The sequence below is a fragment of the Phasianus colchicus genome, chromosome 6 (assembly GCF_987193195.1).
Source record: "Phasianus colchicus chromosome 6, bPhaCol1.hap1.1, whole genome shotgun sequence".
In the NCBI taxonomy this organism is placed as follows: Eukaryota; Metazoa; Chordata; class Aves; order Galliformes; family Phasianidae; genus Phasianus; species Phasianus colchicus.
In genome coordinates, this window is record NC_143441.1 from 43,320,542 (window position 1) to 43,340,122 (window position 19,581).

The 19,581-nt window shown below is 45.8% G+C and overlaps 1 protein-coding gene and 1 long non-coding RNA gene across 6 annotated transcripts in view; one reads left to right on the forward strand and one right to left on the reverse strand.

Moving 5' to 3' along the window:
- Window positions 1–741: 741 nt before the first annotated feature.
- LOC149917575 (uncharacterized) lies at window positions 742–3,221 on the reverse strand. Its single transcript, XR_016467546.1, has 3 exons — window positions 2,889–3,221; window positions 2,331–2,490; window positions 742–2,237 (listed from the first exon to the last, which is right to left on the reverse strand). It is a non-coding gene; the product is annotated as an uncharacterized LOC149917575 (long non-coding RNA).
- A 362-nt stretch (window positions 3,222–3,583) lies between these two features.
- Window positions 3,584–19,581, forward strand: part of DIP2C (DIP2 acetate--CoA ligase C (putative)) — a 292,787-nt gene continuing 276,789 nt past the window's right edge. For 2 of the 5 annotated variants that reach the window (XM_090143117.1, XM_090143118.1), the window contains exon 1: window positions 3,586–3,985. In XM_090143117.1, coding sequence (XP_089999243.1) covers window positions 3,901–3,985 — 85 coding nt within the window. In that variant the 5' untranslated portion in view covers window positions 3,586–3,900. Of the gene's footprint in view, window positions 3,986–19,581 lie in introns of all 5 variants that reach the window. The other 3 variants (XM_090143116.1, XM_090143115.1, XM_090143119.1) reach the window with 3 other exon arrangements.

Genomic DNA, 19,581 nt, shown 5'->3' on the forward strand with positions numbered 1-19,581 from the left:
ATGATTGCTTTGTCTACTCCGGCTTTAACGTTTCAAATTATGGGGATTCCACCATTTCCTTTGAGAATCTCTTCTGCGTGCTAATGCTGCTCATCCTTTGGAAGCTTTCCCTGACATTTGTCTCGGCTTCCTTTCTTAATTCCAGCCTTTTATTCAAAGTTTATCCTTCTCCACCCGCTTTTTTCCCTTTCACTTCCTCAGTGCTTACACCTTTCAGATAACTGTGGGCAGCTATCTGGGCCATCTCTTGCTGTTGCTTAGCAAGCTGAAAGCAGTCTTTTTAATCTCTCCCTATAAATCAGTCCCTCCAGGCAGCTGATTATTTCTGTTGGTTTTTTTTTTTATGAATGCCTTCTGCTTTTTATTTTTATTTTTTCGCACATTGGCCGAATCCTGCTTCCCCATCACAGAGAGGACAGCAGCACACCAGCTCACCCACAGACATGGTCCCGTTGCTCTTCTTAAGGTGTTCAGAAAACACACACATTCGGTTGGTGCTTTCGGTCTACGTGGCAGTGTCTACACAAGGGTTTTCTCCTTTCTCTAAATGACTTTTCCCAGGTTATAATGCGGGGAAGTTTTCTAATGTAGATCTGACTCTGAGCTAAATCTCTGCAAAAATTGGATGCATCTTGTGCTGTGAATTAGCCAGGAAAGTGACTTTTTATCTAGTCAAGGTTAATTATGAGTCGCCCTTCAAGTCTTCCCACTTGGCTACAAAGAGTGGTCTGCACAAACCCCAACAGTATTTAAGTGCAAACACACTTTTTCTTCCTTCTGTGAAGATACATGTGTTCAAATAGGTTAGCATGTGAATAATCCAAATAATTTCCACAAAAGCCTTTGTGCACAAAGTCACTTGCAAGCTGTGGAGATCAGGGACTCTGTCAGAAAGGCATGTGGGCTTCAATCTGCTCCTGGACATGTACAAAACTGTATTCTACGTAGACATGGAAATGCCTTGCAGAAAAGCACGTCTGTATTGGAAACGGATTATGGAAATACCGACATCATTAATTCAAACGAAATGATTCAAGCCACAAATACTGTCCTGCTTTTCCTGAAGACAGGAAAATTCCAACTGCCTATTCCTGCAGATGATCAGGATGTAGCTTCTCATCTACAAATCTGAAAGAATTCATCAATTAAGAACAAAGAGGTCAAATCTTGTGACATGCTCTTTTTGTCTTTTAATTTCATTTCATCAAATTCATCATGCAAATTTATATGCTTGAAATTTCATTGTTGGAACCTGGCCGTAGGTCAGAAATCTCAGGAGAGAAAGGAGCCCTGTTGGAACAAAAGGGTTTTTTGATTGAGGCTGTCACGGCCCCAGGCGTGTCCCTGTGCTGGGGTGAGAGGGTCCTCTGCTGAAGCTCCATGCTCTCACTGCACCCCAGGAGCCAACCACTCTCCAGGAGCTGCCATCCAACATAGCACCTGACAGGGATGCTGCAGAATTCAGGTGTTTCCATTCCTGCCTGATAGATTCCCACTGCAGGTGCTTGTTTTTCCTTTAAACGTGTCTGGTCTCTGAGTGACGTGAGTGCAGCTGGTAGGGATTGTGCAACATCCAGATAGCAATAAGACCATCAGCTCCCATCACAGAGAGAGCAGGGAAGCAAGGTGGGGGTACAGCAGGCTAGGCAGAGCCTGGTGCTGGAAGGTCCCTGCTGTGCAACACTGATGCCTGAGTCTATCTCATCCCCCAGGAAACAGCAAACAAACAGTGCTGGGCTTCTCAGGTAGGAAGCCTGGGGCATGCTTGGATTTAATTGCTTTTCATTGTTTGGGTCCTGATGCGAGGAATGAGAAAGATGTGGATGATTTTTTGATTGTCTGCATTTGGTGCTCAACAATAGGCAAAAACCTTACCCTTATATAGCACAGTGCTGGTGGGGAGGCATTCATACAGCCCTACATGGCATGCGTGTTGCCATGCTGTTAAAAGTAATGGGCCCTGCTAAGAGAGGCTAAACAGATGGCTATGATCTCGCAGTGCATTACAGAGTAGCCCAGGAGTGGTTAATAGAAATCAACATAGATGACAGTGAAATGGGTGGCATCATAAAGGAAGGGATGCTGCATGCTCTGTGCTCTCAGTGCCACTGCTCTGGCCCAGGGACAATGGTACAGGCTGCTGGGGTTGCTCCTGGACACAGTTGAAGTGTGAGGAGCTGCCAGCCCCAGGATCAGCACAGCTGGCAGGATGATGTAAGTTGGTTTTGTTCCACAACCTGTTAAAAAACAAATATTACTTGGGATAATCACAGCCTAGCTAAGCTTTTATTTTTTGAATAAACTCCTCCTTCCCTGTATCTTCCACTTACTGGAATGCCCAGCTGAGGTTGACCTGGGGACAACAGCACCTCTTTCTTCATGCTGAACGCATTTCTTGTGAGATCTGTTCTGCCATTGACTTCCCAGAGGTAATGGAACAACAGGTGGTGCGGTGCCGGCTCCTTCCTTCTGCTGGGAGATCTTCCAAAACTAAACAAAACAGAAGAAAATATACAGAGGGAGAGAAAGAAAAGAGGACGTTCCTTGTTAAACGTATTTGTTGGCCTGAAGAGAAGCGATATTAAACATTTCCCCTCTTATGCTGCAGAGGTGTAACTGGAGTGCTGGGATGCCCCATCTTGCAGGCGCTCAGTGCCAGGCTGGGTGGCGCCCTGGGCAGCCTGATGTGGGGGGCAGCCCTGCCCACGGCCGGGGTTGGGGCTGGGTGGGCTTTAAGGACCCTTCCAACCCAAGCCATTCTATGATTCTACGAGCGCTGCTGGCTCAGTTCTGCCACGCAGGCTTTCCCACTGTCAACACTGGTGCTGAGCACGGATGTGGCATCGCGTCGCAGGTGTTCCTTTTTAGTACAGTGGGCACACGCTCACCTCTAAGGAGATCGTGCACAGGGGCCTTCCTAATCTGCACACCAGAATTGCCACGTATATCTGGGTGCAGAGCATATAGATGACATCTGCGTGCAGAAAGTTGCTCAGCAGGTGGGGAAGGAAACGGCATTTTGGGTCTGTGAGCGCTGTCAGTCCCTCCGACGGTGAATTACAGCCTGGCCTGGAGCGCCTGGTGCCCCACAGCCCCCCGCTCTAGCAACGCGGGGACTGCAGACCTACTTCCAGGGAGTGCCGGCGGGATACATAACCGATCAAACACCCCGAGATCCCCAACCCGCAGCCGCGGCGGATACGCAAAGCGCCGCCGTAAGGTCACCGCCGGCCGCGGAGAAGCGACGAGCGGCCGCCCAGCGCGGGAACGGCGGCGGGGCGCCGCGGAGCCCATTCCGCCGCCGAGCGCAGTGCGGAGCGCCCCGCGCAGCTCTCGGAGCTGTCGGCGCCGCCGGGCCTGGCGCGCCCCCTGGGGGCCGCGGGCGGGGGCGCGGGGCGGCGCGGTCACGTGGATGTGACAGCGGCGCTGTGCCCGGCCGGCAGCAGTCGCGGCAGCGGCACCGCAGCGCCAGGCGCCGCCGCCAGCCCGAGGCGGGCGGGGAGCAGCGGGCCGGGGCCGGGGCGCGGCGAGCCGGCGGGCAGAGCCGCGGGGCCGGGGGGGCGGCGGCGGCGGGCCGGGCGCGGCGGGAGCCGATGCGGAGCGATCTCGAGCGGGCGGCGGCGGCGGGAGCGGCCATGGCGGGGCCCCGCTGAAGGAAGCGGCGAGGGAGGAGGAGGAGGAGGAGGAGGAGAGGGGAGGAGAGGAGAGGAGAAATCTCCGCATTCCCTCCCTCCGCGCCCCGTCCCCAGCGCGGACCGCCTCCCCCGTGCATGCCCCGCTGAGGCGGCGGCGGAGGACTTTGGCATCCGGCGCGGCCCCGCCGTTCTCCCTCGCCCCTTTTCTGCTGTGAACAAAGGGGGAGAGCGGGAGGAGGGCAGAGCCCATCTCCGCGGCGCGAGCATGGCGGACCGCAGCCTCGAGAGCGTGTCGCTGCCCCTGGAGGTGCGGGCCCGGCTGGCCGAGCTGGAGCTGGAGCTCTCCGAAGGTAAAGGGGCGGCTCCCCGCGTTCGCCCCGTCCCTGCCCGGCGCCGGGCCGCGGGGGGCTCGGGCGGGTTCGTTCCACCCGGGAGCGCCGCGGCGGAGGTGGGAGCGGGGGCTGGCGGGGTCCGCGCGGCGGTGCGCGGAAGGTGGGAGAAGCCTCGGGGCGGTGCGCGCCCTGCCGAGAGCGGGCGGCTGCACCGGGATGTGCCGCAGGCGGCGGAGCGGGAAGGCTGCGCGGCTGCACGAGGGGCTGGCGTCGAGTCCGCGCGTCGGCTCGGCGTGCGTGTGGCGGTTGTAACGAAACGCTCCGCGATAAGGTCATCTTCAAACGTAACGCTGGGAAGAAGCGATATATATACATTTATATGTTCTCGCGTCTATTTCTCCCGCCGCTCGTGGCGGTGGCTCTCTCGGTGCGGCTTGCTGGGCCCGCAGCCCCCAGCCCGGCCCCGCGTGCAGCCCCCGAGCGCCGCACCGAGCCGTGGGTGCGCTGCCTTGTAATAAAAAGCACAGATAACAGCGCTCCTCCGCACCGACGGGCTGCAGCTCCTCGCCGCGCGTCCCTCACCAGCGGCTGGGAACGCTGGATGCGTGCTGCCGCTTTCCAGCTGCCCGGCTCTGTAACGGTTTGTGAGGGCTGCCTGCCAGCAGTGTGCCCAGGCCCGTTCCATCGGCGGGGAGGAGCTGGTGTTGACATTGTGCTTTCCCTTAACGCTTTGAGGGCGAAGAGGAGATCGAGCTGCTGAGCTGCTTGGGGCTCTGCTTCTCTGTTTCCGCTCCCCTGCTCCCTTCCTCCAAAGGGTGCCCTGAAAACACGACGTAAGAGAAGCAAACGGCCGTGTGGCCCTGTGTGGGGTGCTGCCCTGTCTGCACCGTGAGCTGGGAGGGAGGGCTGCCCAGACCTCGTGTCTGACACTCTTGCTTTATGCTTTTTGGTGTGGGCTGTATTATTGACTACCTGCCAGATAATAAAACCAAGAAGACCGAAACCAAACCGACTTAAATCAGTCAGAGATTTGCTCATTCCGTGTGCTGAAGTTGTAATACGGTTTCATGGTGCAGCTTCTGTTGCTGCAAGCGTAGTCCAAAAAGGCTCTGAGGAAGTGGGATGTGGTTGGACATCTGTATCTGCACTGCTGGAGCTTCCCTGGAGCTGGAACAAGTTTACTCCTCTATGACAGTGTCTTTCCCTCTGTGCCACCAGTGCTGCATCCAGGGGACAGCCCGGCTCATTCCCTCTACCTGTGACAGCTCGAACTAGGAGTGGTTGGTGCAGGGATGGGGTACAGGAAGAGCTGGAGTCCCCACTTCATGCCTTTCCCCCAGGTTGCTCTCGGTGTGCTCTGAGATCAATGCATAGCAGTGCTCTGTGCCTGAGGAAATTCACTCTTCTGTTGTTTGAAGCACTGAACTTTAGGCACAGGTGTTGCAAATTGTAGCCTGCTCCCCCAAACACTGACTACACCTAGTAGGTTCAGTACTGTTATTGTTTGCTGTGGAGAACTGGTCATAGTCTGGCCATGCTAACCCAAAGTTAAGTGGTTTTCAAGGTTACTTTATGTATTTTTAGACCCTGAACGTCCAGCCCCTTATACGTGTGCTTAACCTGACCAGTGTGAGGCCTCTCACTGGTGTCAGAGGAGCACACAGGGTGTGAGATGCTCCAGCGTGTGCAGAAATGTCTTCAGGACAGAGACTTAATTTGTGTGGTGCTCCTGATGTGTTTGGGTGTCCCTGCTGCCTTCTCGAATCAGGGAGTGGTTGTAGGCAGCACACAGGTGACCGTGCACTGAGCTGAGCCACGTGCTGGGGCCTCACTGATTGCTCTGGGACTGATGTGACTGCCTTCAGTTATGTTCCCTTTTAAAGTGCTTTCCTAAATCAAATGTGCCAGGGACGTTTTTCTCAAATGCTGAATGCCTGAAGTGGTGCATTATATTTTGTGTGACCATAAGTGTTACAGATGTTACAGCTGTCACCTGTACCAAAGCAACTTGGCTCTTGAGTGCCAAAAACTTTTATGGGCAGAGGTGACTCAGAAGCGGCTTCTGAAGGAAAGCTGCTGCCTTGTGAAAGAGGGAGGGGAGTGGTGGCTGGGTTATTGCAGCACAGCCTGGTGGCCAGGAGCTCAGGCTGTCTCCTGACGAGGTCCTGTAGCTGCCCTGTGCCATAGTGCTGGGCTACTTGCATGGTGGGTGCTCTGCAGATGCTGAAATTGCAGGCTTTGTTGGCAGTCAATACACACATAAATCCGACCATGGTGTTTTTTTTCCCTTGTAGCCAAATTCTGGTTTCCTTGCTCAGTTGTGTGCCAGGCAGAGTCTCGCAGCAGTGATGCTGTCAACAAAAGCTCATGTGGTGGCTGCTGGATAGGTAGCATGTGCTTTTTAGAGATAGGGCATTTAGACGTTTCTGTGCTGCTCACTGGTTTGAAGAGGAGTTTGTCTGAAAGGTGTTTACTTTGTGTTCTGCTGAAATGGTTTCTGTGGCACTTCTAACCCGCTGGTTATTGTGGGCAAGCCGCATGCCTTTTACATCCCTTTTGTTGTGGTCTGAATGTGCTTTTTTGTTTCAAACATAGCTATTTAAAATATACTATGGATGCAAATTAGGATAACCATTTTAGATTTTGTTAGCTTCATTTCTGTGATTTAGATGCTGAAGATCAGTTAGAGTCAGAAACGCTTTCCAGTGTCCTCAGAGTGTGTGTGTGCCTGTAACCTCCCCCGTGTGGGAGAGTGAATTATGTCGGTAGCCTGGCACTTTGATGAGTGCTGAAAATGGCTTTCAAGTTTATGCGTTGGTATGTAATTTTATGTTCAGCTTCAGGCAGCAATAGTACACTTCTTTATGGTGTTTTCACTTCATTTTGGGAGGGGAAGGTGTCTCTGTTTATCAAAACGTAGAGATGAAGCAGCACTTGAAATTGTTTAAGAGTATTAGAAGTAAATTGTGGAATCTTTCTCATCCAGCCCGATATTCTGAAGAGATTTGTTTTGCTGTGCATGACTGAGTGTGTCTAAGGCTGGCATGTTGCATACGTGGTTTTTGACACTCTGTAGTAGTTTCCACTGAGCGTAGCGATGCTTGTGCTGCTCCAAACTGCAGCCTTTCTAGGCTGATGCAATCAGCATGTCACTCTGCAGTCGTCGTTCTTTAGGGCTGCTTAGAATTTTACGAGGCTTCAGTTTTCTAACTATGTATAAAATTGTACTGGATGGAAATAGATGAATCATCTTGGTTTTTTGGAATAGCTTGGGGGTTGTTAACTGAAGAACTCATTTAATAATACCAGAAGTCTTAAAATATGTTGTACTTTTTTAAAAAAAAAAATGTAATTCAACAGCCCCTCCATTCTTAAAAATTCTTAAGAATTAAAAAAAAAAAAAAAAAAAAAAGCCCCTAAAATACTTTCCTCATTTTCCCCTCAATTTAAGGGTACATGGGCTCATATTGCCCTTCCAGTTAACCTGAAGAAAAACTAATTGGGAAAAGATGTTCTGCATTTCTTCCAGTATTTTATCCAAGTGTCAGATAAAGTAGCTGAAACAGTTAAAAGAACCACAGACGCTACATGGAAAATGTGAAAAACATCCTGTTCTGAGCTGTTCTACCCATATTCCACGCTATACGTCCAGTCTTCTTTCATTTCAGATGTACAAGGCATAGGAGATTTTGTTAAGTTTGAGCCCTTCTTCAAAGAGTACTTTCAAAACATATCAGCAGATCTTTAATGAATGGTTTCTTACTCCCAAAGGCTCTGGACATGAACTCAGCTAATTAATTTGATCCTCAGCTTCCCCTATATCTGCTGGATTGATTATATGCATTGGTATTGTTTGGGTTGATTGGGTGGCTGTCTGGTCAGGTTTAATGTATATAGTTAGAAGTTGTTTCTTCTGTTGGTGTCTGTTACTATGCAGTGCCTCCTTCTGATGGAGCAATTGGAGCCCCTGCCCTGTAGAATAATACTGTCAGCAAAAGGGCCACAGCTGTCAGGAGGAAGATACGGTTGGCAGCCTCTTGTGTGGAGAGCAAACCTGGCAAATCTGCACATCTGGATGTGGTCACTGGATCGGGGCAGGAGAACTGCAGTTTGCTCCTATAGATGTTATTTCTGCTGACTCTTCACCCACGGGGAGGTTTCCATGTGTGAAAATGTCACTAACTGCCACACCTCTGTGATTTGGGACACAAAGTCGTCCTTTTGATGCACTCCTTGAGAGACAGCGCCCTGCTTAGCGAGGGGGGGTGACCTGCACAGTGACAGTGCTCGCACCTTCTGAGTTTGGGTGAGAAGTGGGCTAAGAAATTCAATGCTCACATTTACTTATTGTTGGTTATTTGAGTCGTTAGGGTGCGGTTGGCTCATGTTTTCAGTTCAGTCAGGTCTAAATTACTCAAAAGCTGAAATCCTCACATACTAGACCTAAGGCTTTAAGAAAATATACCAACTACCATGAGAATTATGATAAAATCAAGAGTGATAGCAACAGGAGCTTTCCTTTCTCTGTAAGAGGAAGCTCCTCATCAGCTGTTTTGTTTCTTGGATGGTGCTTGTGTATGAGGGGGAGAGTTCCTCGATTATTTTAAAAGCAGATTAAATTCACTCATGAGTTCATATCAATTTGCATTTAAAGGCACTGGAATTTGAAGTCTGTCTTTTTTTTTTTTAATCTACCCACTTTATTTTACTTAAGGGCTTTTAATGGATACTGTTGTGTCAAAAGGATTCGCTGTCACTCATTCAGTTGAAGTACGTTGTAGTGCCTTGTAAAATAGACTATGCAAATCTCCAGGATGTTCCCAGAAGAGCTGTCCCGAAGGCATGCTGTAAATATACCTTTATTGCATGCTGATGTTGAGCAGCATTGATGCCCAAGGGTTACACTTAATAGATGCTTCAAATGATCTTTACTGTATTACACAACAGACGTACTTGAACAACTTTTTCCAAGGATGTGTGAAAATTGCCAGTGGGGTGTCAGTTTATAGGCAAAACAGTCAGTAAGCAATGCATTTACAACAGGAACAAGCGTAATAAGGAGCTTCAGGGAGTGTCTCTCTGCTGGTGCTGCACAGTGCAGAAAGCAGAAGCCTCGTGCTGCTTCTCCTTGCCAAAGCAACAACCCAGTGTGTGCATCTGATTGTTAGTCACCATGCTGTTCTTCTCTAGGAGGATATTGACCTGCCTGTTGTTCCATTAGAAGGGGAATGCTGTCATTTTGATTTGAATAGTCTTTATTCTAGCAAGCCAGATATTCTTCAGATATTGAAAAATTCAGATGTTGAAAAAAATCAGATTTGGCATACATCTTTCCTTTGTGTTCAGTTTTTCTCAGGACAAAATATTTTCAGGTGTCCAAAAGGCAGATATAATGAATTAATTTGTGATGAAGGATTTGCATTGGGAGAGGAGAGCAGCAGAAAGATCAATGTTTCTCTAAAGGGACATCAATAGACTTATTTCAGTTTCATAGCTTGGAATGGATGTTTGTGGTGTGATACAGAGAATCCTAAATGTAGCTCTTCTATACTTAAAAATGCACTGACTGCATTTTAATTTTTTAAGAGGCTATTTGTATAAAGCATCACGCAGGACATATAATTTTTTTAAAAGAACTGCTTTAATTCCCCAGCAACTGTCAGGCATGATGACTCACTGCAGTGCAAGAATTCACCACAGCACAGAACAGATTTGACACAAACTCTTAATCCATTTAAAATTATGCATGTATATTTCCCAACCTTCCCAGTGGGTGGGCTTCATTTTTGGCTGAGTCCTGATGATCCCATTCTGCCTTTTTCTCCACCCCCACCTCCTTTTTCTTCTTGAGATCCCACCTGCAGCCAGCAGTCACCAGGCTGTGAGGTTGGGTGCAATGGTGTTTCCATGGCTTTTAGCAGCATTTCCAGGGTGGTTCAGGATGGCCACTCTTTCTTTGATCCTGGTGCAGGTGTGTTCTAAAACATGGTTGCTCTCTGCAGTTATTTGTGGTCTTTCCTTGGGTTGCAGAAATAAGCATTAAAAAACTGGAACTGTTTTCATTTAGCTCCATTTGATGGAATCACTCGTTTTGGACCTGTATAAATTAATTGACTTTTTTTTTTTTTTTCAGTAACATTAGCTAGGGTTTCTAATTGCTAGTTATTATTTATCCCTAAAGTTAAGTATAACTGTAAAACAAGCATAAAGCATAATGGTGACATGATGTTCTTCTGCAGTAAAGAATACTGGGAAAACTGAAACCAGTTCAGCTTGAGCCAGAGATGCTGGGAAGACCGTGGCCATGCCCAGGTTGGAGGCTGTGACTGCAGGTGAGAGGAGCCACGTGTCTCAGCAGAGCAGCCTGTGCCTGGGGCCTGAGGGAAGGACAGCATCCACGCCTCTTGGTGTAGTCCCTTGGCTGAGAATTGGATCAGTTGCTGTTCTTGGCACTTTGATAGACATAGCAGTCTGTTTGACATCTAACCTGCAACGTTCGGAGCTCTGTTAAGTGCCACTGTGTATATAATTGTCACAGTGTTTTACAGCAGGAGCTAATGTTGAAGAGTATATGATGTCTTGTCTCAGTGGCCTCTTTTTGAGAATATCATTTGTTAAATGGCTGGATGAATGAGAGAAACAATTCTTACAAAGGATCTTGATAACTTGAATGGGAAGGAGGTATTTCCTGTGACTTTTGGAGGTGTGAAAGTACTGTTTGCTTTATGAAGGCTGAACTAGACTGTTAGCAGGTCAGCTTTTAGGATGTTTGACACAGTGCCTTCTCTTGCTTACGTGGATGGATCTATGGAATGGTGGCAGTTGAGGACAAGAAGGGATTCTTCAAATAATTTGTGTGTGTGTGTGTGTGTGGGAAATAGAAGTGGGTATGAAGTCTTGTGTTTGACAGGAAGCCATACCTCCAAACTAACCAGGAGATCTGTCATTTCTTTCTTCATTTAAATCTAGGCTTGATATATAAATTTATATATGTATATCTGGTAAGTCTGGAGCTGTTCAGGAAAATGTTTCGTAACTGTGACAAATGCTGAAGTGTGGGTACTGAAGCCTGATGTCTCACTGGCAGGCTGCTGTCTGAAAGTCTGCCTAGTAAAAGTTTCAAGGTTTCTGGTTGACTTAGAGACCTAAGCAAAGAGTACTGATGGTCTTTTCCCTGGTGTGTATATGTCTGTGTGCCTGTAAACATCCAGGCAAGATAAAGAGGCTCTGGTACCAGCCTTTCCACACAGCCAGGCATGGAGGCATTCCAGAGCTGGACCATCCACTTTGTGTGGCCCCTCTGGATGAAAAATGGCACCAGCAGGATGGCTAAAGGATCTTATTGCCATTTAATGGAAAAATAGACTCAGTTGATTATTTGGATCCTAGTAGAATTTTGCAAGTCTTATCTCTCCTAATCCTCACTGAAAGAAATGTTACTCAAATGCAAAAACAAATAAAATGGCATGGTGGTGATGTGAATGGCTTTGCTTTGTTGAAAAATCTTAAAATGGAAATTGCATTTCCAGTGCTCGACTACTTTGACAGATGCCTGAGGATGAACAAACGGCAGTTAAATAATGAAATGGCAAAATGCAGAAATGACCCAATCCTTTGCTTAATGAAATGGCAAACCCCGCTGCTGATTTCTCGAGAAAGTGCCAATTTCATTTGCTGTATGTGTTTAGTCCAAAAAAATGAAGACATTGTTTTTAAGGTGGTAAATTTTTGTTTCTAAGTGTTGTGAAATGGCCTTTGGGGGAGGAAAGCTGAAAAAAGTACTGTTGGACTGCAGAGTGGTTTTTACTTCTAAGAGGGCAAATTAATAGATTTAATTGGATCTACTTCTAATCAGCTCCATGTTGTAATGGAGAAAGTTGGTTTGTTGCGTGGAGAAACAGCAATGGGAATAGCAGAAATTAAATTTTCTGATTCATTTTTTTTAAAAGATGAAAAACTGTCCTGCCATCTGTATTCATAAATATTATACTGCTAATGCAATTGAACATTCCAGTCCCAGTGTTCCATTTGTGTTTCTTGCTCTGACTTTGGTGGTACAAGTATTCATATCACAGACTTTGAGAATTTGATGAAACAGTCAAAAAGAAATCTGTAGGACAGAGAGGACTGAAGGAGTCCTAATGAACCCTGGTAACCGGGAGAAAGCTGGAGAGTTTATTTGGGTCATTTGACAAACCTTGCGTTGGGGAAGGAGGAGTATTTTTGATAGTGAAAAGCTGTTTATGTTAGCTGTTGAGAACATGAGAAGAACCAGCTCCTGGGAACGGAAATTAGACAAATTCAGATTGGAGATAAGACAAAATACTGGTAAGGCTAGATAAACACTGAAACACTTACGTATAAAAGAAGACTCAATGGCTTTCTAAAAAAAGTGCACTTGATAGAAGGCTCCTTTCTGAGAAATGCTGAGTGTAAGAACTATGTGCATGTAGATAGATACGTCAAGCACTGGAGCTACTCTTGACCAGAAATGCAGTGCAATTTGTACTTCCATAATGCCATTGTATAGAAGTTTATTCCAGTATAATGAACTATGATTTCCTGGCAACTTGAAAGAGCACTGTGCAGCACTTAAGAATTTCAGGTTTTGTATGTATTCAGTAGTGAAGATTTGACATTTACTTGCAGTAGTAATTTTAAAAAATCAATATTGAACACCATAGAGATGTAAATACCTCACAGTTTGAGAGGATCTCTCTCGTATAGTCACTGTATTACTACTTGCTTCCACACAGACTACTTATATATTCTACTTGTAGCTCAGGTGACTTCTGTATAAGCATGAAATGGCAGAACAATAACATTTTAAAAGGCCCCTAAATACTTACTATATACAGCTTAATCATTGGCTTTTATGTAAAAAGTATTATACTTTTTAATAATTCGGATGAAGAATAAGAAAGCAGTCAAGTCATCTGAAGATTAACCTCTCATGCATGCTATTCCTTAATGGTTCAGGGAGGTGAAGCATGTACTCAACAATGAAATGAGTTGGGACGAGACAGCTGGTGTATTGTTTTCCTGGTTTAGTCATGTATTTAGCTTAAGCTTTCATACCATCTTGGTGTGCTGGAAGCTTATGTGTCTTTGTGCTGCCATTAGAAGATCAGTGAAAACAGTTTGTTCATTCAGAGTTTCCCAAGGCAAGTCTGTTTGACATCCAGAGGCCTTCCCTTTTGGAGCACAGTGAAAGAGGAAGGCAGTTCCCTCCCTCTAAGCAATACTGAAGCCTGTATGTAGAAGGAATGCTTCTCTGTCTGTGTAGGAGAAGGAAGACATTTCATACTTAGTCCAAACGCTCTTTTTCTTCTGAGCACAGTGATGCCTGAGCTGATACTGTCTGCTGGTGGTACTTCGGAGAAGGCTGGTGCTCCTGGCAGGTCTGACAGTTTTCCTCCAGCTCTGAAGGGCAGCCTGCGAGCTGCTTGTTGCTCCACAGAGAGTGCAGTCACTCTGCAGCCAGAGAGTGAAGAAGCTGTGAGGGGTGCCTTCAGCCAGGAACAGGCACAGCAGTGTTAAACATTGTCATCAATTACTGGACTGCTAGAGACATTTGGTAGCTTCTGTTAACTTAGTCCTTAACAGTTTTCTCTCTGTAGTACACTTGCAGAACAACAAAGGAAGGCTGGGCTTCTTTCCTTTGGTGCTGGTTTCTCTGTCCTTCTGGGAGTGCTCTAGGCTGGCTCATGCATCAGCTCTTTGTGCTTTTTTTGTCCTGGACCTCTGTGCTTCTGAGGCATAAAGAATTTCAAACTGAACTCCTCTTGTTTGTTAATGTTGTTTATTATTCCTAGGTGGTGATCTGGTTTTCCCAACCAGCAGAATGCTTTTTTGTGTATTTTGATAGGAAAGTGTTGTGTCTAACACACATCAAATTGCATATTTATATTGCTTCCTTTGTGCTTTGACTGTTTGTTATTGTAATTGGTCAATTCTGGTAAGTAATAAATGCAATTTCAGACTTTTTTTTATGACTGGGTACACTAGAAATAACTTCAGACCTCATATGCCAACCGATTCCACTAATTTTTTAGTAAAATGAGTATCTAGGTCTAAGTTAGGCTGCAGTTGGGAAGAGAAAAGCCAACTCTACAGTTCTTTTTTTTAACACAAAGAGCTTGTTGATGTGAATTTTCTGTCTTTTTACTCTGTCATAGATCTTCTGTAACTCAGGTGCCCAAAGAAGTCCCTCCCCAGACTTTTCTGTAGATAAAAGGGAGTTTTGCTAGCATGGACATAGTGGAAAAGAATAATTTGAAAATGCTGATTGATAGATGAGGTGTGTGTTACTTAAGTAATAAATAAATAATAGGAAAAAAAAGGGCTCACAAGGGTGCATTAGGATTAAGAGAGAGCATTAAGCAGCTCAGTAACCATTTGAACACCATAGCATCTGTTTTTCTCCAGACTCTTTGAGAACATTGTATGACAGTTGTTATGGGTTGGTCACTTCTTCATCTCTGCATTCAGCTCCTGAGCCCAGCACGTGGGTAGCGCAGTCGTACTGCCCAGAGCTGGGATCATACGAGTTTGTAGTGAGATACAGCAAAGATTACAATAGGAATTACCATTGAGGTCATGTTGTAAGTCTCCCCAGAACAGAAGTATAGCATTAATCAATGTAAAAGCAGAACCTTCATTCCTAGGGGCTTAAATAAGGAGGGAGTTTGAGACCTGCCAACAGAAATACTTGTATTTATTTTTTTCCCTCAGACTGAAGTCCAGTTTACCTAAAAATAAATGGCAAATGATGTTGGCATCAGGACTGCACTAGTGGGTATACTTCCACGTACAGCTGTGCCTGCAAACAGTCAGAAACAATCTGTGATATTTAAGGATCTGTGATCGGGTGTGTGATAGAGGAATCTCACAGGTACTCCTTGTGTCTTGTCCTTCCTGGTACTAAGAGAACACTGCATATCAGGCAGGGTTCTTACATACATGGAGAAACAGGCAAAACGTACTCCCACTGGGAAAGTACAGACCCCTTAATGACTGGGAAACCAGTCTGTATTTTCAGAAGGTGTTACTATCTCCTGGAAGCTACCATGATCACAAAAGCTCCTTAGCACTTCTGGCACTCTGTCAAAGATAGTGCCTGGTCAGTGCTACCTCCTCCTATGTGACAGGAAGAAAGCCAGGCTGTTTTGTTCCATGGGCTTTAATTCTTTTCTTTCCCTTCACCTCTCTGAACCCTCTCTCCTCCCCCACCCCTCTTTCCACTCTTTTACTGAAATGTGACTTTTGGGGTTTCCCTCCAGAGCAATCTTGCCCTAGTATTGCAGACCATAGTAAGCCAGTCATTCCCACCCATTGTATTGCAGTTCCATGAGCAAAATTCTCTCGACTGTCTGTCTGCCAGCCCTCCCAAACGGCGGGGTTTTATGCAAGATCATAGTTTAGATAGTTCATGCTATGCCCTTTTGCAATAACCTTTTTTGTATGTGAAAGAATGCTCATGAGATGTGTCAGATCAAAACTGAAGCCTTCGTTCTTAAGTTGATTAAAAACAACTTCTGACTTGGAGTAACAACCTTGTAAACCTGATTGTAGTGACACTTGGCTAAAGTACGTGTGTTTTCCTCATCATGCTCTGTATTTGTTTTTTTGGTTGCTGCTATAACTTTTTAATTCTACTTTGTTTGCTTAGAGCCAGATTAGCATATTCTACATGCAGTCTGAGATATTTATAGAGAAAGGTGCATCTTAAATTTCCTGAAATCTGATCTGGAGTTATGCCATTTATTTTCCATCTAAAAATGCTTTGATAGTATCACCGTGCAGTTTTTTTTTCTTCTTTTTATTCACATGAAACCCACACTAAACAAAAAGACAGTTTATGTAGCCTAAAATTATAAAGGAAGTACCTGCAAAGAGCCTGCAATGCTTTCTATATAGTAAAAGCCATTTAAGTTGTTCAGGCATCAAGCATGGGTTAGAAACTGTATCTTCAAATCAGCTTTGCATATGCATGAGTACACCTGTTATATAAGCAGCAGCAAGTGCTGAGATTCATCCTGTCCTGTGCCACAGCTAGCGGGGTGAAGAAAACAAGATCATTTGTCACTTTAAGTCTTTTAAATCCAAAATGAAGCCTTATCTCTCTAATAGCCTAACACCAGGGAAAGATTCTGTTTGTGTTCAGCAGGGCTGTATTCATGTGACTGTCAGCGGCTAAATTACTGCTCCGAGTTCTATATAAAGATTCCTGCTTCTGCCCTGCCCAGCACTGCTGTTTAGCACGATGTGCCACATGGAGCATGGCTATTAACCATCTCCGAAATGCTGAAGTGTATCTTCTTTCACGTGTTCATACGAAAAAGTAGAGACAAAGGGCCTTCTACGTGGCTTGTATTAACTTCCTAGCTATTGAACTCAGTGCCAGCTGAGGCTGAGTCATGTTACTTGCATGTGTTTTCAGGCATGGCCTATATTAGGGGAAGAACTGGGGGTTGTATAATTGCTATATCCCACACCTCTTCTCTGTTCAGTGCAAGCATTTTGCTCAGTTCAGACTTCTGTGCTAATGTGAGTACCCACAAAATGCAGTTCCCTGGGTAGCCCAGCTTGTGGCAGTGGCACTGAGGCTGCTAGTGATGTGGCTGGAGCTGGCTTCTGAAAGCCCTATGCAGTGTCTCTGCTGCCTTGCTGTTTGTGGGTGGATCAGGTGGATCATTCCGTTGATGCCTAGATATAAAAGTAAACAAACACAGAAACTCCAAAAGAAACAACAGTTTTTTTAATTTTTTTTTTTTCATGTGGAAGTTTCTTTTTTAGCTTTTTAAAGTTGGATCAATTCAGCAATTTCCTACATAGTGCAGCTCAGTAAACACGTCCTACTGAGAGCAGCAGTGTGAGCAGCATGGATGGAGGAAGGGATGGATGCATTGGGAAGGAACGCATGTGGAAAAATCTTAATGCTGTTTTGCTGCTGAATAAAATATTCTATGTATCTATACTGCCTGAACATAAGAAAACCTGTTTTACTGTATGAGTGCTGCAGCAGTGGCACAGACTGCCCACAGGCTGTAGGGTCCCTACCTGGATGTAAGTGGCACCCTGCCCTGGGTGCTCCTGCTGGGGCAGAGTGGGACAGATGGGCCCAGAGCTCCCTGCCAACCTCAACCATTCTGTGATGCACCTCCAACGTTCTCACCTTTCAGTGATTTGCACTCCCTTTTACTTTTCTCCGGGATGTCACACGGTGTGTGTTTCTCTCAGTGATGTTCTAAGCCTTTTCCATGGTAGTTTGTGCCTCCTCCTTGGTAGCTCCTCAGCTGAGATCCTGAGTGGCATCAAATTCACCAAATTTTTAAATTTCAATTATAATCATGCTACACACACAATAATAGTCAACCAAAGTGCATTGTGACAGAAGAAGCACAACGCATTGAACAGAGATCTGATTTTGAAGCCATTTCTCTTAATATTACTGTTAGCACCAAGCTTGATCGTGGTGGTAAATTTACATCTTATGTAAATGCTTTAGGATTGAGGCGTGGGTAAGGCTGCTTGTGATGATTTTAATGGTGTCATTATCATCATCAGTCAGGTGTGTGACAGTCAGTGGAATGATTCCTGGTGCTTGCCTGTATGAGTGAAGTGTATGTCTCCTTATATCTCTGGAAAAATAGTTCTTTTGGTTCTTTCTGGGTCAGGAAAAATACACAGATCTCAGTGGCTTTGAAAATCAGTTTGCTTGATTACTTATTAATACCAATTTTAGATGTGAAAATATCTTGAGTGTTGTTGAGATCATTTGTCATTTTTATTGAAACTTGTATTGAGAGTCGCTTGCAGCTGGAGTTGTGCAGTTAAATATTGCTTCTGTTTTTAAGCCAGCAATGCAGTCGTTAATCCTCCATTCCAAGCAGGAATGCAGTCTTCAGATACTTTGGCATTGTGGAAGCACCACAAGGAGCTGTCTGCCATGAGCTGTGAGGTGGCTGCAGTCCTCCCTCAGCTGGGTGTTGGTCCTCATGCTGCTAGCTCTTCCCCAGCCTCCAGGTTTTTCTTCCTCTGTAGAAGGGATGTACAAAGAGAGAAGGATGATATTTTGGGGCTGTGAACGCAGCTTTTAAATATGAAAGAGCTTCCATATCCACATTGTCTCCTGACTATTCAGTGAGCAGCTGGACATAGCTTTTGGAAAAGGAAGTTATGCAGGGTATGGTCCCAATTCAGCAAAGCATTTTAAGCATGTGCTTTAGTCTCGCTGATACTGACAGTTTAACTTAAACCCAACTGTCACAGATGAGCATCTCTTTCTTGCATGGAAAAAGCAAGTCTTTGGCATTTTCACTGCTTGCTTAAAGAACAGAGTCAATATAAATGAAGAGATCAAGAGTTTTTTTTTTTTTTTTTTTACCATTGTGTGAAAAGCAGAATGTTGAAGCATTATTAACTAACTTACTATTTAGTTCTTATTTATTTTTGATGATGTTTTGCAATATATTTAGTGTTGTCAGGTCATTAGATAGAATGGAACTGCTCATATCTGCTTCTTATTTTGTGGATTTGTCTATGAGATTTAAGAGATTATGGGTGATGACATTCTTCATGTCTTCGTGTATGAAGAGGGGTCCTCAAACCAAGCTTGTTTCTGTACCGCAGCCTCTGGAATAGAAGTGTACCACCCCATTTCTCCCTCCTTTTGGATATTCTTTTTGGAAAAGGACTCCTGATGTAGTACGGGTGAAGCCATGTAACAGACAGCTGCTGCTGTGTGCTGGGCTGTGTGTGGGCACAGCAGTCAGTGCAGAGGAGGTCCCGCTGCTGCTGCTGGGCAATGCACACAGGTGTCAGAGGAATGCCGTGTGATCCTGAGCCCTAACATGGGGCTGATGCGAGGCAGTGGAAGTGCTGTGCTGCAAGGCACAGTGGTAACCCAGGCTTCAGATGAGCAGCAGAGGCACATGTAGTGTCTTGAAATATTTGAGAACCTGCTTTAAAAATCAGGCCAACCAAAGAAGGGGATAATGTGCTTGCCTTTCCATAGGGTAGTGAGAGTCAGCGTAGTACTGGTAGCTGCTCTGAGGCGGGTGCAGGTGACGTGCTGCGGTGAGCTGCCAGCAGCCGTGTGCCATGCAGCGCGTGCAGCCACCTCTGTGGCCCAGAGCTGCTGCGTGCCAGTGTGGTCCAGTGGCCGCGAGGAAGTGAGGGGTTACAGCAGTTGGGTTCCCTCCTTAATAGCAGCAGGTCTAGGCACCCCTCCTCTGGGAAACATGTCTAATGTGGTTACAGTCTGTTTCTCTTTACCTTTTGTAGCTACACTGTAGCAGGACAGGAAGAGGGAAGAAGCAGGGAGGGCAGAAGAAGGCTGGAGCAGTTGGGTTTTTTTTTTTTTGTCAGCATTGCTTTAATGCATGTGATTCATAGATCAATTTCTGTAAACACCAGCCAAGGACTAAAATGCCTTTTTCCTGTTTACTCTGTTGGAGTCTGTAACTCAGGTGTGAAAAACCAGATCTAACTGGGCAGCTTTTCAAAGCCATTCTTTCATCTTCCTTTTAGCATCCATCATGTTGTTTTCTTCAGCAAACCTCTCATCTACTCAACTTGGTCTGAAATATCACTGTTTTCCTATTGCATTT